The 19,137-nt window shown below is 41.2% G+C and overlaps 1 protein-coding gene across 1 annotated transcript; it reads right to left on the reverse strand.

The window, feature by feature from the left end:
- Positions 1-11,388: 11,388 nt before the first annotated feature.
- Positions 11,389-12,812, reverse strand: LOC139198030 (uncharacterized). The gene is made up of 2 exons (XM_070826268.1): positions 12,492-12,812; positions 11,389-11,994 (listed from the first exon to the last, which is right to left on the reverse strand). Exons 1-2 carry the CDS (start codon positions 12,810-12,812, stop codon positions 11,389-11,391), a joined length of 927 nt encoding a protein of 308 aa, XP_070682369.1.
- Positions 12,813-19,137: the final 6,325 nt, after the last annotated feature.

Here is a 19,137-nt window from a genome sequence, read left to right on the forward strand (position 1 = left end):
CAATTCGATTAGCCTTATGCCACTTCTCATATCTTGCCTTGACATTTGTTGTATCATCTGTTGCAGGTTCTGGAGGAGGATTCTCTCTCGTTACTATGTCCAAATCCATTAACCCCAGGCAGATCTCAAGGTCTTGTTTCCATTTTTTGTAGTTTGTCCCACTTAGGGTTTGAACCGTGTTCACAGCATTCATCACTGAATATATACATAACATGCATGCATTGATTAAACCAATCCCAAAAACTTTATAAAAACGAAATTGATCCAACACTTGTGAGCAAGATGAATCAATATGTCTTCTGACACTGATTTATGTGTTATACCAGTCACCTTCATGCTGATTCCCAACACTTATGAGCAAGATGAGAACCTTCACTACTGATATAGCCCATAAATCATGTCATACCATTCATATATGATCCAGAAACAATGATCAACACTTGTGAGCAAGAAGAACAGTCTCTATATCATATATTGAATGCAATTTTATGAACAACAACTTTACTACATGATTCAATCTCTCATGATAAACGGTTGTAGCTTGAATATATGATTAACTGAATTATGTAGATGTTGTCCATATCAACCTTATAAGTACCGAAGTACTAATGATCATGCAGATCAGTTAAAATTGACATGAATTAAAAACTATGCAAGATCTTAACACTGAATGTTTTCGACAATCATCAAATATGGTTATAAATTTATACATGCAGATTGATCAATCGAAAACATATGAGGTATTGATTCTTTATTGGTTTTAACCATACAAACAATGGCTCTGATACCAATTGTTATCCATATTGTTTATATGATCAAAACACAACATATACAATTAGATATAAAATTTATATGAAGCACTTACTTGATGAAGATGCAGCAGCCATGTGGACTATGCGTGGCTAGTAAACACCAAGTCTGATGCAGTTGTTGTGATCAAACAGAACACCGATTCTTCTGCAAACTCCTAGCTTTATGACAATGCTCTATGGGAAGCTTTAGTTGTCGTGTCTAGGGTTGGCAGGGACCGGTGCTTATATACTAGCCAAAAGTCTTAGATTCCATCCATAAGGGAAAGCTAAGAACTCTCCTTACTTGGCTCTTAAGTAAATTATCATAATCATATATTATTATTATTAAGGAATCAATCAAAACCTACTTATATTGTAAGACACTTAATGTAGGGTTGATATAAGGAAAGTAAATCGCAACTCAACTGATCTCCAACTTATACATTCCTATTACATATAGTAGACCATTTATGGTTGATTTATATTGAATAAATCCAACAGATAAAGCTTTATCCCCAATACATAAGATGCATCTCCCAAATCTTTCATATGGAAGGTTTTGGACAACCATACTTTTATAGAAGAAAGTACTGCAGTGTCATTCCTGAATAGTAATATGTCATCTACATATAACACTAGGAATACAACTGCATCCCCAACGACCTTTTGATAAACACAATTGTCGTCTTCGTTTTGAGTAAAACCAAACGATTTGATTTCAATGTCAAAACGAATATCCCAGCTCCTGGAAGCTTGCTTAAGTCCATAAATGGACCTCTGAAGCTTGCATACCTTAGTCTTTTTAGACTTGGACATGAAACCTTCAGGTTAAGTCATATAGAACTCTTCCTCTAGGTAGCCATTCAAAAAGGTCGTCTTCACGTCTATTTGCCATATCTCATAATCATGGTACGCAACTATAGCAAGCAAAATTCAAATGGACTTAATCATGGTTATAGGAGAGAAGGTTTCTTCATAGTCAATCCCTTATCGTTGCCTATAACCCTTGGCTACTAGTCTAGCCTTATAAGCCCTGGTTTGGTACTTAGGTGATTATGAAAAAAGCTGGTATCAAAAAAAGCCGGCAGCTTTTTTGTGTTTGGTAAACATTCAGTTTTAGCTTTTTTTTCACAGTTTTGGGTGAAAAAAAAGCCAAAAACAGGAAACTGCAAAACCCAACTTTGAAAAACCGTCTTTTTTTCACATCTGTTTTACATAAAAGTTTACTACACACTATAATACTGCTTTTTTTTTTCAAAAGCACTTTTACAAAAAAGTTTACCAAACACTCTACTACTTTATTTCACAGCTGCTTATTCTCACAGCACAGCAGAATCAGCTTTTTTTCAAAGCACAACAATACCAAACCAGCCCTAAGTCTCCATGTTCCCATTAGCACCTATCTTCCTCTTGAATATCCATTTGTTTCTAACAGGTACTATACTTTTTAGAGGGTCTACAAGAGTCCAAACCTGATTTTGATACATGGAATCCATCTCGGATTTCATGGCCTATTGCCATCTATTTGAATCAATGTCGGACATTGCTTCAATGTAGTCTTTAGGGTCCTCTTTTGTGTCATTGTCACCTAGAAGGTGTAATTCCCCAAAGTCATTATCCAAGCCATACCTCTGAGGTGGCCTGCTGACCCTTTCAGATCTACATTGAGCTAGGGGTTCAGGAACATGGTTGTCCGTCTGTTGAAGGCTTGTTTGTGGTTCATTAGGAATTTCCTTTAATTCTATTGTTTTCTTGCTACTTCCATTGAGAACGAATTCGTCCTCAAGGAACATAGTAGTTCTGGCGACAAAGACTTTCTGATCATCAAGGTGATAGAATTTGTATCCCAAAGTCTGTTTGGAATACCCCACAAAATAGCATGTAACAGACCTTGCTTCAAGCTTATCTGCTTCAAGCCTTTTAACGTAAGCCGGACAACCCCAAATCTTAATATGATTAAGATTTGTTCTTTTTGCCATGCCATATCTTATATGGCGTTTGTGGAACTGAATTGGAAGGCACTCTATTTAGCAAATAAACTCTTGTTTGTAGTACATATCCCCAGAACGAAACTGGTAGGTCAGCGGAACTCATCATAGAATGAACCATGTTCATCAAGGTTCGATTTCTCCATTCAAAAACTCCGTTATGTTGAATAGTTCCTGGTGGAGTCCATTGTGATACTATTCCACACTTCTTGAGGTAGTCTAGGAATTCATTACTCAGATATTCACCCCCTCGATCCGATCTTAGGGTTTTTATCTGTTTCCCAGTTTGGCTCTCCACTTCATTCTTGAACTCTTTGAACTTTTCAAATGATTCTGACTTGTACTTCATAAGATACACATAGCCAAACCGAGAGTGATCATCGATGAATGTGATATAGTAGGAGAACCCTCCTCGTGCTGCAGTGGACATATGTCCACATACATCTGTGTGGATTAACCCCAGTAGTTCTTTGGCTCGCTATCCTTTCCCAGTGAATGGAGATTTAGACATCTTTCCCAGTAAACAAGATTCAAAAGTGCCCATTTGGTCATTACCTAATGAGCTAAAATATCTGTCTTCTGACATCTTGCGAATCTTATCTTGGTTTACATGTCCAAGTTTAAGATGCCAAAGCTTAACTCGGTTAACTTCTTCTCTAGCCCTTTTGGGTTTTGAGGTATTCCCGCTATCAATATAGTGTAAACCACTATTAGTCTCTATGTGAAAAAGTCTCTCGATCATATTACCATGAGAGATAATACGACCGTTCAACTATAAAGTGCAACTCATTTTGACTGAGTGCCCATCTCGTAAAAGCTTAGAGATGGAAATCAAATTATTTATACATGAAGGAAAATATAAACAATTTTTAAGTTCTAAGACTTCCCCATAGGGCAGTTTTAACATGTAGGTGCCTACTGGCTTTGCAGAGATTTTAGTGTCATTCCCAACTCGCACAATCATCTCCCCATTGCACAGTGTCCTGCTCCACGTTAGTCCCTGCAACGAATTGCAGATATGTTGACTAGCACCTGAATCAAATATCCAGGAATTAGAGCTTACTATAAAAGCACTTTCTATGACAGAAATAGTCCCTTCAAAAGTTCGTGTCATAAGGCTCGCAATGCGCACCCTGTATTTCTTTTTCCAACGTTCATCCTTTCCACAATGAAAGCGTGTTCCTTTGGATTTTGTTGCCTTCTTCTTATGCAACATTTTCCTTGTGATTGCTTTCTCACTCCCACTGTCCCTTTTGAAACTTTGTTCAAACTCATAGCACATGTCAATCATCTCGGTAAAAGTATGATCGAATCTATTCACTTTATAATTTACTATAAACTTAGTGAAATCATCCGAGAGAGATGCAAGGAAAAAGTCTTGGGCCATTTTCCCATCGATGGAAGTTCCTAAACTCTCAAAATCTTGAAAGATCATTTCCATCTTTTGTCCATGTTTTTTGACCGATGTCCCATTTGCCAGTTTGGCATTCAATAGACTACAAATATTTGAGAATCGTACGTTACTTGTCTCAATGTCATGCATCTTATGCAAACTATCAACCATGGCACATGAAGTGTCCATGTGCTCATGTAGCTTCTTAAGCTCCTCACTAAGTGAAGTGAGGATTAAGCATTTGGCTTGTAAGTCATCCTCATAGTGTCTAGCATAATTTTGACACTCCTCCTTTAAAGCTAGTTTTGTAGGAGATACATGAGGAGGGGATTGCTTGAGCACATACGATATGTCATTCATCTTTGAGACATTCTCAATGTGATGATACCAAGCAAGGAAACGTTGGCCCCTAAGGCCCCTTTTGTCAAGTATAATGGTAGGTGTAATTTTAGGCATGTTGTTAACTACATAACATAACAGAAATAGTATTAGATTGTTGATTTTAAAACTACTTGATTGGGTCTTAAATCGAATAGTACCACCCACTATTTTTGGCAAATTCCACATCCCTCTAAATGGAAACCGAGAGTTATGTTGAACTTTTAGCGGGGTATGGGAGACTCACCATTACCAAGCCCACCTCAGAAGAATATCATATTGGCTAGCAACAATAATGATGAGAGGATAACGCTTTAGCCATTTACAACTTTTTTAATTACCCATCTAGTTTAGCCTATAGAGAATGATGCCTCATAAGAATATCATGTTGGCACCATTGCACTTAGTTAAGTCATTCCCACCATGCTAGTTCAAGTAGGGGTTCAAGAATGGCCTCGGAAGAATATCATATTGACCATACTCGTTGCCTACCTTCACTTCATCATATGTTTATAGGCTTCTCCTAAATGTAAGCACATACTTTGTATACCCTAGAACTGGAAGAATACGGTGTATGAGTCATAAATGATTGGAGCCCACCACGGTGGAAGGCCTACGAAGAGATGTTCAAAGCATATCTCGCTTATCAATTTAATATTCGTTTTGTTGAGGGAGTAGTGTTGGGCTACATCAATTTCATTTTAGGTCTTAGGATGATTATGAACCGTTTGATTTGATCCAACACGAGCCTTTGTGTTGGACCTTGGGTCTAAGGTAGGTAGTTGTTGATTTTAATTATGCGTTTAATCTAATTAAACCGTTATTTCCTATTGGGCGTTGGACCTAACTATTCCAATTTGCATGCAATTAAACAAAAAGGAATACTTGAAATAAAGAGAAGGGCTTATGCCCTTTTACAACACATTTGATAGACTTGTGCCCATTTACAACACATTTGAACTAATCAAAGTACATTCAAATCTAAACTACTTAACCCAAACATTCATAATGTAAAGCGACCAATCACATAGCTCAATTATCGAGGCCTTTGGTTCATAATCACCCTTTTCTTAATCAATCACATTAACTAAGAAAGCAACTTAAACAATTGGTTTTCGGATTCATAGAATTGATTTAAATGAAACTAAATGAAATGAAAATCCAATTCTCATTAAAGAAACAAAACCATTTTGTTCTCATCATAATTTGGGCCGAAAATGCAATGACCCCAACTATTGGGCCACAATGCTAAAACATAAACTTTTGGGATCACTTTGTAAAAACACAAGAGTCCACAACTTCATGTAATTACAACTAGAATCCAAAAATTCAACAATAACCAAAAACTTCATTAAAGGAGCAAAACAATTTGTCCTTTAGTGATTTTGGGCCTTTACATAAAAACGTAAACTTTTGGGTCAAAGTGCAAATACATAAAAGTATCAAAACTTTATGTAATTGTATAAAAGCCCTAAAAGTACCCTACTTTATAGGGTGACCGGTTGTGGAGTGATGTGAGGAGTGTGTGGGTTGTTCAAGTGTAAGTTTTAAATTTGATAAAGTGATTGGTATGGTGGTGATGTGTGAATAGTGTGATAGAATAGTCAAAAGTACAAATCAACTTACATCACCAATCACAAACAAATTTCAAACAAATCTTTGAGAAAATTTTGAATCAAAAACTCTCAAACTTTGTTCATGTTATGAACATGAAGAACATAACAAGAACATTGAAGAACATTCATAAAAAATCCATAAGAGCTCCATGAACATTTTTCATTCAAACAAAACCCAAAAACTCACAAATAAAAGGGGACAAAAATCTAGGATTCTTAGGGGTTCCTTTTGTCACTTTAAATCCCATTTAACAAGACAACAAAGAACACCAAAAAAACCCCTTTCTATTTAGGCCGAACCCACCCAAAACAATGGCACCAAATTTCTAGTTCCAATATTCATGCATATTTGAGAAACATCTACAACACTTGAGATGCTAAATTTTCAAGCAAAATTTATATTAAAAAAGTAAGAACGTAGCTTGTAACATTTACAACATTTAAATCACAAATCATGAAAACACAAAACCCAAAAGGATTCACCATACACTAGACCTAAGCTCTGATACCACTTGAAGGAAAAATTTTGTTCCAGCTAAGAACATGTGAGAACATTTGAACACATAAGCAAACTAATAACACTTTAAAGTAGGCATGCATTAAAAAACAATTCTAAAACCCATGACTTTCAAAGCCTAGTGAATGGTGAACCACAAGACTCTTTAACAACATTAAAGAGAAGGAAGGATTTCTGAGATTCATTACCCTTGAAGCTCATCCTTGTTTACACAAGGGATTCACCCAAGTGGAGGGCCTTTAAGTAACCTCCTAGCTCCTTAGATTTTTCTTGTGATTTTCTTCCTTTTAATACTCTTTTGCTCCTTGAGGATGTGAGGAAAAGATCTCCAAGAACACTAAAGGTTTGGTGTCTCTAAGTCTCCACACCAAGGATGAGGTGTGAAGATGAAATGGATGACTTAGAGGAAGAAATATTGCTAGCTATCCCTCCCCTAAGTGGTCGGCCTCTATAGAGAAAAAGAGAGAAAAAGTTTCTCTTCTTTGCCTCAAGAAAACCCTTAGTGAGAGAATGGATATAAAGTTGCCTTTATACCACCTCACATGTGAGTGGCAAAGTTGCAATTAACCCAAGTTTGCTACCACCTACCCTAGGCCGGTTTTGACTTTGTTTTTGGGTTAATTTCCATTTAGTTGTAGTTGTCACACAACCTAAACTCAATGGACCTTGTGGACCAAAAACCCTTATGGGCCCCGAAACCCAAAACCAACTTAAAAGCCCAATGCGAACCTTTCGTAAGATTAATTAACTAATTAATTAATCTTGACCATTCTCAATTAAACTATTTAATTGCTTATCCATCTCATTTATATTTCTTCACTTTCATCCTTACTCGGTGTACGATCTATTAGGTTCCAATTAGCGAGGCAATGGGCGATTGTTACTCTTAACAATCAATTGTGAATTGAAACTACATTTCAATTCTCCCTTTGATGAAGATTAGTGTTTGCTAATCCTCAAGGCTTCCAAAAACCATGAGTGACACCTAGCAGTATGTCATGACTACCCAAGCTAAGTAGAAGTGGTTGGAGAACCTATCCAGTTACAATTACAATGCCTTACGGTCATTTTATAATTCAATACTCTTGATCACATTGTTTAAGTGATAGTTTGTTTCATGTCTACTATCCAATGTGATACTTCTCTATATGATTCAATTGAATATGATTTGGAATAAACTTCCTAAGTCATATTCGAATGCTTTGGCCAAAGACTCCCGAATCATATCTCAGAGTATTCTCCTTCCAACATGGAAGGTTAGAGATCCCTTGTTGTGCATTCATATGCCTATATGACTAGATAGCTTGACCCTAACAATGTCGTGGACACTCTCAATGGAATGTCTTTGACATGATCAAAGATCAAGGACCTAACCATTAGACATCTATGATGCCTCAAGTCAAATGACTACTTTGCATATTGCAACTTACGACTTCTTACATGACATGTATGTTTGAACTCTCTTTTGATCGTTGTTCAGTGTACTCAATTACCTTTTGAGCACCTATGTGTTTGTTTTAGTGTCCAACACTAAATAACTTGAGACTAATCATACTCATGCTTGAGTTAACATAACGCATACTAACATTAGCGGATTGTCAATACCCAATTAGCAATCCTATGGCTAGGAACCTTTTAGGAATGAACATAAGAGAAAGGTCTCGTTAATCTAACTTACTTAGATCACTTCTCTCTTAGGTTAAATACATTCCTTGGATTCCCTTATTGCTTAAATACATAATACAATAAATAGTGATTAACAATAAGCTTTGCTCTTCATTAAACATATAAAAGTTTAACACAATAAGTATTCCAAAAGCTATTACATCAAATGAGTGGCTTTGTGGGCATACTTCCAACAGGGATACCTCGGCGTGGACATGTGTTGCTTGATGCAATATTTCTGGAAGAACTTCGCCAAATCTTTGCTTATGAATTACAGGTCGTTGTCTGTGGCGATGGATTAAGGGATGCCAAATTGGCAGATGATGTTCCTCTATATGAAGCACTCTATGTCCATCTGAGTTGTAGTTCTCATGGGTTTTGCTTCTACCTATTTGATGAAGTAGTCAGTTGCCCCCAATAACGGGCGATATTGGCCCTACCAGGTCGATTGCCCACTGTATGGATGGCCAAGGACTCGTTTGCGAGTGTAGTTCGCTAGTAGGCAATGTTGGTACAGGCTTGTAGCGTTGGCAGCTATTGCACTTTTGTATTAACTGATTAGCTTCTTGTTGCATAGTAGGCTAATAATAGTCGTTGAGAGCTTTTTGTGCTAAGGATCGGCCTCTAGAGTGATTTCCATAAACACCTTCGTGGATTGAACTTAGAACCTTCGAGTCGTAAGGAGGCGCTAGGCAGCAAAGATGTGATCTGGTGTAGAATCTTCAAACGAGAATGTCGTTCCATATGTAGTAGTGTGCTGCCTTCGTTTGGAGCTTTCTTGACTCCAATACTTCTGCAGGAAGTGTGCCATTGACTAGGTAGTCTACGATGAGACTTTGCCAATTTGGAGTTGTACTAACTCATGACACTTTGGCTACCGGCTCCGCCTCTATGCTTGGTCTTTCCAAATACTCTACCAAAATAGAGCATTTGAGTTAATGGTCGAGGGCGAAGCCTAGGCAAGCTAGCACGCCTGTGTGGGCGTTGCCTGCCCACGGAACTTGAGTGAGGGTGTAAGTTTGAAATGCCTCGAGCAGTTTTCGTACCTTCTTTAGGTATTGCGCCATCTTCAGATGCTTCATCTAGCTGGTGATTAGTAAGGAATCAGAATGAATTGCAAGCTTTTTCACAACCAAGTCTTTTTCCATTCAAAGGCTTGCTAGTATAGCTCCGTACTCTGCTTCGTTGTTGGATGCTTTGTAGCTTAGAGTGATTTCCTGCTCGAGCATTGAACCGTCTGGGGTGACAATGACCACACATGCTCCCGATCCCTTATAGTTGGATGCGCCGTCAATGTGAAAATGCCAGAAGTTTTCGTCGGGTCAGGCAGGTGTGGCTATGGCATGCTTGGTTGCCTTCGGGGTGTCATCGGGCCGCGCTGTTGCGTTGCCTAGGCTAGGAGTCAATTCTGCTATGAAATCTGCCAAGGCTTGGGCCTTTATCGCCATGTGGGGTTGGTTAACTGAACGGTATTAGCCAAGTTCCAACACCCATTTCATTACTCGTTAACAAGCTTTTGGACCATGTAGGATTGATTGTAAAGGATACTAAGTTATGACGATGACTATATGAGCTTGAAAATATGGTCTGAGCTTCTAAGTCGCAACAACTAGTGCCAAAATCAATTTCTCGATCTTCGAATATCTGGTTTTCATATCGAGAAAAGCTTTAGAAGTGTAGAATATCAGTAGTTAGGCCCCCAGCTTTTCTCGTATAAGGGCAGAGCTCACTATTACTTCTAAAACTGCCAAGTAGATGTATGAGTCCTTCACTGCTTCCAGCTTATGTGAGATACTTCTTCAGGTCTTGGAAAGCTCTTTCACAATCATCATCCCATTTGTTTCACTGTGCCCTCTTGATTGCTTTGAAAAAAAAAGTCTTTCATCGATCAGTGGACCGCGAAAGGAAGCGATTAAGCACGGTTGCTCGTCCGGTCAAGCTTTGGATCTCTTTCAAGGTAGTTGGAGACTTTATCTCTAGTATTACTCGGATTTGCTTGGGATGTGCTTCAATTCCTCGTTGGGTTAGGTACATTAAGAATCTGCCTGAAGATACTCTAAACATGCATTTGGCGGGATTGAGCTTCATCCTGTACTTTCTAAGGATGTTGAAATTTTTTGCCAAGTTGTCGATGTTGTCTAATTGCTACTTGACATTCACCATGATGTTGTCGACGTAGATCTCCATGGTTACTCCAATTTGCTTATCGAACATCATATTTACCAATCATTGGTAAGTAGCTCATGCGTTCTTAAGGCCAAAAGGCATGATTTTGTAGCAGTAGGTGCTTCGCTCGATAAGGAACGCAGTTTTCTCATTATTTGGCTCATGCATGGCTATTTGGTTGTAGCTAAAGTAAGCGTCCAATAAACTAAGCAACTGGTTCCCGAAAGTTAAATCTGCTAGCAAATCGATTCAGGGAACTGGATATGGTTCCTTCGGGCATGCTTTGTTGAGGTAGGTGTAGTCCACGCAAACTCTTCGTTTGCCCTTCTCTTTCTTTATTACTAGCACAACGTTTGCAAGCCATTTTGAGTATGCTACCTCTTATATGAACCTAGCCTCCAGTAGCTTGTTAATTTCAGCTTCAATGATCGCCACTAGTTCGAGTGCCGAATGTTTTCTCTTTTGGATCACCAGTTTGGTAGTAGGGTCGATGCCGGGCATGTCAGAAGGTGACCATGAAAAGATGTCACAATTTTCCCTAAGGAAAGCCGTGAGCTACTCTTTTTCCTTCAGGCTCAGACGTGAGTTAATTCTACCCGTTTTCTCCTGTTGTCGAGGATCAAGAATGATGTGCTCGGTAAACTTTTTCGGGTTTCCATCCCGTCTCATTGGCTGGCACATTGATTTGGACATTATTTTCTTAATTTGTCTGCTATAGTTGTTATTTGGTTGCTTCGTCGTCCTTTTGAACTTCAGTAGCCTCTACGGGGGAAAAGGATTTTTTCTTTTACTCATTCAGTACTTGCACAGTTCATCATCAAGATGTGGCCTGGTCAGACTTAATTTCTCTAACTCATTCTCCCGAGATTCAGAATCAGATCTTTTGATACTTAACGGAGGATACGACATCCAACTTTATCAGCCAATGTCGCTTTAGAATCTCATTGTAGAGAGATTGGTCGCTTACTATCATGAACGTCTGCTTTGAGACAACTGACGGTGTTTTCACGTTAAGTGTAATGTTACCGATGGAAGTCGAGGTGTGTCCGTTGAACCTGGTGAGTACCTCCGTTCGATGTATGATTGTGCTTTCCAGGCCCATATTCTGAATTACTGAGAGCTGAAGTAGGTTGACCGAACTTCCGTTATCAATCATCATTTTCTCGACTATAGCATAAGCTAGTTGCATAGATATCACTAGTACGTCGTCATGTGGGAAGTCGACGCCTTTGGCATCTTGCTCGATGAAGCCAACAATGGGTCCAGGTTGAGTGTCAACTGCCTGGACCTGTGAGACTAATACAGCTTGCTGGATCTTCCTTTTCTTGGAGTTGTTGGTGACCCCCAAGTGCTCGGATTTGGTGAAAATTCCATTGATCCAAATTGTCTTGGTTGACAGCTCTTCACCGGCGTCTACGTTCCTTCTAAGCTGCACAGCTGGCTTGTCCAAGTATCTGTCGACTTTGCCTTCTTTCACCAGCTTTTATAGGTAGTTCCTCAAAGTGTAGCAGTTGTCGGTTGTGTGACCGGGACCTCGATAGAATGCGTAATGCTTTGTATAATTTAACTTGGAGGTGTCTCTATTTGATTACTTCGGAAGCTTAAACCATGGTTCATTCTTGATGTTGTGGAGGATTTGGTGGATCGGGATCGAGAACTTAGTATAGTTCTTGGGTGTCGGGCCTCCTTTGGTTAGGGATCGGGCCCTGCGCTTGGCCTCCTGCCTACTTTTGATGTTGTACTGCTTCCCATCCTCCTTCTTTTGAGCTATTGCAGATTCTTTTCAAGGCTACTCGGGTGCCTTGTCTGCTACCCGAGCCTCGTCCCAAAATGCATGCTTATTTGCCAGAGCGAATGAGTTAGCCAGAGTCAGATCTTCTCCCATAATCAATTCTTCGAATAGTAGGTGGTCTGCTGAGAGTTTTTTTTTTGGAAGGCTGCACTAGCTATTGAGTCATTGCATCTGACTATCTTTGCCTTATCTGCTTTAAACCTCTTCATATAGTTGCGGAGCAACTCCTTTGGGTTCTTTTTGATATTGAACAAGTGGTCGGACTTCTTCTTGATCGAGCGATAGGATAAATATTCTTTGGTGAAAACTAGAGAAAGCTCATCGAAACTCTGGATGGACTGTGACGGTAGGGTGTGGAACCAATCTTCCACCTCACCTTGCAAAGTAGTGGGAAATATCTTGCACATGAGGGCGTCATTATTCCAATAAAGGATCATTGTGCTGTTGTAGTGCTTTAGGTACCTTTCCGGGTCTCCATCTTGCTTAAAAGATGTGAAATGTGGCATGTTGAACTTACGTGAAGGCTCTGCCTACTCAATCTCATCTGTGAAAGATGACCTGCTTATGTTAGTCATGTCTCGTCGTAGCACCTCATCAGTGACTTCATTGCACTGGAAGTCGCGCAATCGTTCGATTAGGAACCTCTCTACTTCTTCTTTGAATTTACCTTTGTTGGGGTAGCGGAGCTTTCGGCTGCCCCCGGTCGTGATCTATTGGTCTAGGCTGCTATACCCTATGCTCGGCTCGTCTATGCCACGGCTGCGGTGCATGTGGTACGTTCCTAGCAGACGAGCGAGTTACTAGTTGGCTGCTAGTTGAACTTAAGCTAAATTGAGTGGCTGGTTCTCTCCATCCGTCATGTTATCTACTCTCATGTGATGTGGATGATACTCCTTGCAGGCCTAGCAGCGAATGAACACTTCGCCTGGAAGGTTTTCCATGTTGATTATCGAATTATAGCCCCAACCGTGAATGTATGCTCATCTGTGGGCCTAACTGAAAGTGCACACTCATTTGCACGTTAAGATGAGAGTATACGCTATCTCGAGGGCCCAGACGGTAATGTGGACGGCCAGAACGCTCGGTTCATGGCTGGTCAATGGGCTGCTTGTCTGGACACTGCTAGAGAGGTTCGTCGTCTGCCCTTGTCCTGCTTCGAGACTCTTCGTCTGGGGCACGCTGCATCTCGGTGGGCTGCAAAAGCTGATTCACCAAGGTCGTCTACCATGCAAGGGCACTTGTCAACTTTGTGACTTGTCGGAACAAGTGTTAGTCACCATTTGGGGTGGAATAGCTTGAACGGTACGTGTCTTTTTAAGTGATGAAAGTGTAATGGACTCTAGGCGCGAGATTTGAGTTAGGATATGTCAAATATGCGGAAAAAATGGTGAAAATACCCCCGGTTCAATCATTGGTCTAGAAATTTGAAGCTGGGAAGGTTGAACTGGTCTTAGACCGGTTTGAGCTGCTAGATAGGTCGCGGGAGCGGGTTAGACCACGAGACCGAGTCGCTCCGCTGGCATAGGCTGGGCCACTGAAGCACGCGTGCGTTGGGCATCCTCTCATCTCGCGCTCGGCTTGGGCCTGCTACTGCGCGTCGCGGGCCTGGGCTTGGCGATGCTCCTTGGCGTGGGCCTAGGCGTACCAGGCTGCAGTTGCTGGTGTCTGGGCCTGGGCTGCTGCAGTGGCAGCAAGTTGTGCTACCTCTTGGGACGTGGCATGATGGTCCCGCTACCATAGAGATGTCCCACTATACACTGCCACGATGGTCCCCGTGGCCACCATGCTGGTGGTGCTTCGTGGTGGCAAAGTTGCTCATTTTGCCATCGCGTTGAGTCGCATGGATCATCGTGGTAGGGGTTACGTCTCGATCTCCATCACTTGGTCCAAATCCTTGAACGTAGGAAGTTCCGTTCATTGTGGTTTCCGAATTTTCTGCCATTGTATTTTTCTCTTATGTCTATTCAAAGAATTAAAAAAATTCTAGGAATAAGAATGTACGAAAAATTTACGAACGAACGAGAAATGAGACACTTTGAATGCGAGAGTTCTTTGAACGTGTGAATCAAACTCTCAATGAAAGCACCAACTTGTGGATGAAAATTTCCACCATCTTCTCCTTTGATGAAAATGCACTTGCAAAATAATAACACCTTCAATTAAGGCCAAAAGCCTCACGCGCCCATGATGAATAGGGGGCCTTTGGCCGAAGAATCTCCAGTGCCAAAGTTAGAATTATGAAAAGAATGTATTTGGAGTTTGTGGATAACAAATGACTTAGCATTTTAGTGAGATAATAGGGGTATTTATAGGAAGGTGGCTAGTCCTATTAGTGGAAAGTGGCCGGCCATATATGGTGTAATTGGGTTAATAATTGCAAGATATTATGTGAAATAATATCTTGCAATTAATATGGCAATTATTTCTAAATTAAATGGGAAGTTTTGGAAGTTACCTTTTGAATAACATCAATAAGGGATTGATGAGGAGTGATAAGAGAGATTTGAATAAATATCATATTGATTACATTTGACTCTTCCTTGATTGAGCTGTTATTGTCCATTGCATACGCGTGAGAATCAATGTGTTCCTCGAGGGTAATCTTTTTTTTTTTAACCTAAAAATTCACGAGTTACCTCCATAATTTTTTGAATTATTTTAGCTCCACATGCATCATTCTTGTGGACATACATCCGACGCAAGTACCTAACGAATCACTAAAGTTAAACTTAAAGTTTTTCTTAGATTAAAAAAATAAAGAAGAAGTGCAAATTTTGGTTGTTGGAAGAAAAGGAGGTGGGAACACGGGGAAAGATATTTGATTAGATAAACGTTTCGTCTATAAAAAAAATTTAGGTAAAAGTTAAAAATCTCCAACTGGCGGATCCTATAAAATGCGTTGCATTTTCCAACTTTAATATTTTAGCACCAAAATAAAACTCATTGAAACATCCCAAGTGAGAAAAGTGGACGGAGATCTAGACGCATACGCCAAATGACGGACCCCATAAAACGCGTTGCATTTTCCAACTTAAATATTTTAGCATCAAAACAAGACTTATTGAAACATCCCAAGTGAGAAAAGTTGACGGAGATCTGGATGCATACGCCAAGTAGCGGACACCATAAAACGTGTTGCATTTTCCAACTTAAATATTTTAGCATCAAAACAAGACTTATTGAAACGTTCCAAGTGAGAAAAGTTGACGGAGACCTGAGCGCATACAAAAAAACTAGTTATTAGTTTATAGAATGCAGTTGAAGAAGGAAAGTGGGTAGAAAACACTATAAAGTAACAAAGCCCATAAAACGCGTCGTCTAAACTACATTTTTTCGTCTTTTGAAAATTTGGGATGTCTTTGCCATGATTTTATCCCAAAAAACACTTTTCTTTTGCTCAGATACAAAATTAAATTAAAATTTGAACTGTTAAGTAATGTCCAGAAGTAAATGACAAATGAAAAAACACTCTGAACTAGGGCTGGGCATGGGCCGGGCCCAATTTTGAAGGGACTGGATCGAACCTGGGTTCAAAGGAAACGGGCCAGGCCGGGCCGGGGATTGCATTTTCTAATATAGGAACCGATCCTTACCCGGCCCGGTTGAAACGGGCCGGTTTGGGCCAGGTCCACGGGTCCCTTTTTTTTTAAATAATAATAATCAAATTTGTACATATTGCAAACTGCACATATTTGCACAGATTGCAAACTGCACAGATTTGCACAGATTGCAACTACACAGAGTCATAGACTGCATTTTTATGCAGATTTTGCACAAATTCACCTGTTTGTACCATACTTGACCAATCCCGAAACTACCGAGCACCGGCCAACGCTATACTGTCAAGGACCCAGAAGAGTTCCCCTCCGACCAGGAGGCCAATCACTACTCAACACGTGTCAAGATTAGAAGCCAATCAGAGCGCAGCACGTGTCAACATCAAGAACCAATCATAACATGACACATGTCAATGTGACAAAGCTACAAGTTTTTCTATAAATAGGGGTCATTCCCCCACAATATTTCCTAATGCCATTTTGTGTTAAATCATTCACAAGAACTCACTAAATTGAGAGCTTGATCCTTTGTACTTGTGTAAGCCCTTCACTACTAATAAGAACTCCTCTACTCCGTGGACGTAGCCAATCTGGGTGAACCACGTACATCCTGTGTTTGCTTCTCTGTCTCTATTCATTTACGTACTTATCCTCACTAGTGACTGAAGCAACCAAGCAACCAAGCGAAGGTCACAAAACCTGACACTTTCTGTTGTACCAAAGTCTTCGCTGATTTTGTGCATCAACATTTGGCGCCGTCTGTGGGAAGCGACACTTATTCCTACTCTCTTCAGCTGTGTCAAGCTGGTTTCTATCATTCGTACACTTTCTTTTGACCAGGCATCCCTCTCCAACATGGGAAGCGAAGGAAGCCACAGCACACAGAATGACACCCCCCTTGCACATAGTGCGAAACAACGAAAGAAGGAAGGAAAACGAGTTCTTCTTCAAGCTAAAGTCGATGAGTTGGAAGCTCAGAACAACAAGATAGCAATAAGGAATGAGGTCCTCCAGGAGCAATATGAGAAGCTCTTCGAGACACTCCACGAAGCTAGGCAAGCTCAGACACGCGAGCTTGTTGCCCCCGTGGAGGTCAACCATCAACTGGGTGCCCTCCAACATGGAGGGTCACATGCATTCGACATAGATATCCCTGATAGGGAACAGATTACCCCTCGACTTGATAATCAACATGAGGCTTCTCTTAACCCAGTTGCTTCGACCCGAACCATGAGAAGTGGAGGGAGACACCTCTTTACTGAAGGGGCAGAAGGATCGAAAGCCGTCTTTCGCGATTGTCGGGATTTCCTGAAGCAACGTCGAGAGAATTCCATCCATATAAGCTCAAAGATTAATGACCCAAGGATTTCTGAGAGACTCGGTCCCCTGCCACGGCCCAAGCCGGCCACCAATTTGGGGAAGGGGCAACAAGTCCCAGAGAGACATGAGGGTACAGGGGACTCAGAGGTGTTCCGACAGACATACCCTGGAAGCCAGTACAGCGAGTCCAGGGAAAAATCACATGCCCTTGATCAAACCTTCCTAATTCCAAGAGGAGATGGAGATTTACGAAAGAAAGCTCCAGTGACACATAACTCCGCTCAGGACCCCCTTGTCCTACAACTTCTTGAGGAAGTAAACAAGTTGAAGGCTGAACGTCAGGCTGAAATACCTGACTGGAACCAACCCAGGCCTGGCCCTCTTACAAGGAGGATCCTCAACACCCCCCTTCAAGCAAAGACAAAGCAAAAGCTTGGCTTGCAACTTTATACTGGAAAAGAGGACCCGATTGAGCACCTTAACCTCTTTGAGTCCACCATGGCATACCGGATGCACACCGACGAAGAGCGATGTCTTCTCTTCCCCTCCACCCTCTCTAGTGGAGCTCTAAATTGGTATTGTCGTCTTACACCCGAGACGGTAGACTCATTTGAGGAATTGAGGAAACTATTTGTTTCCCAACACATTTTCCAAACCGATCGCTTGCACTCTGCAGATGACTTGTACACTATCCGCCAGAAGCCAGACGAGTCATTACGTATGTATGCTGGCCGCTTCAGCCATGAATACTCCCGGTGTGCCGAGGCAGACGACAAGACTGCCCTCAAAGCCTTCACGGCAGGCCTACGTGATTGTTTCTTTAAATACATGATCAATGCCAATACTTGGAAGACTTACTCTGAGGTGATGGCGCAGGCTTATAACCATGCCTCCGCCGAGGCAAAGACATATCAGGAGAAGCCCCCTACAACCATCATTTATCAACAAGTGGGAGGTGGAAGCCAGACTCACCTAAATGAGAAGACCTCGACTTTCCAAACAGCAGTGGCACCTCCCCATGCCTTGCATAATGCTTCACCGAATCAACAGACATATCAATTTCAAGGCAAGAGGAAGGATTTCCATCCTCATCACTCTCCTTTCAGTAAAAAGAGTAAGGGACACTATCCCGATAACCAAGGGTATCGCCACAATAACGCTCGCCCCCAGGCAGTCAATGCAGTGGGTCAAACCCGCGTCAAGATACCCCCTACCCCAAGGTATGAGACATACACGCCCTTGAATGCCACATGCGCGGCCATTTACCCCAGCATAGCTCACCTGATACCAAAACCAAAGCCGAGGCACCCAGATTACACGCCCCCGAATAACGCGGGCACGTTTTGTTGCTACCATGAGCATAACGGCCATGATAGCGAGAAATGTATCATCCTCCGTGATCGTATTGAAGCTTTGGCACGAGAAGGAAAAATTGATCAATTCCTTCTTCACCCTCAAAGGGATAACCGTAACCAACGCCAGGTGAATGTCATATATTCCATAAGCGGCGGCACACCCATATCTGAATCTTCCAATAGGGCCATGAAAAACAGTGAACGAAGTCTGAGGCCTGGTCACCAAGTGTTTCACGTGGAAGACATCAGGGGAGGGAAGTATCAAAAACCTAACTGGGATCCGATATGTTTCTACCCTGAGGAAGAAAGAGGCATCATCTACCCTCATAACGACCCATTGATCGTGGAGGCTCACATAGCCAACTTTGATGTTCGACGAATCCTCGTAGACACAGGGGCTTCGGTCAATATCATGTTTGCCGAAGCTTTCAGGGCACTCAGTGTAGCTGAACACTTGCTCGATCGCTCGATTTCTCCTCTGATAAGCTTCTCCGGTGATATCGTGCAACCCTTAGGGAGCATACATTTACCCTTTACTATTGGTACAGGCCCTTACACGGCTACCATTACCACTAACTTCCTAGTGGTTGACTGCCCAA

Source organism: Malus domestica, chromosome 08 (genome assembly GCF_042453785.1).
Source record: "Malus domestica chromosome 08, GDT2T_hap1".
Taxonomy (NCBI): Eukaryota; Viridiplantae; Streptophyta; class Magnoliopsida; order Rosales; family Rosaceae; genus Malus; species Malus domestica.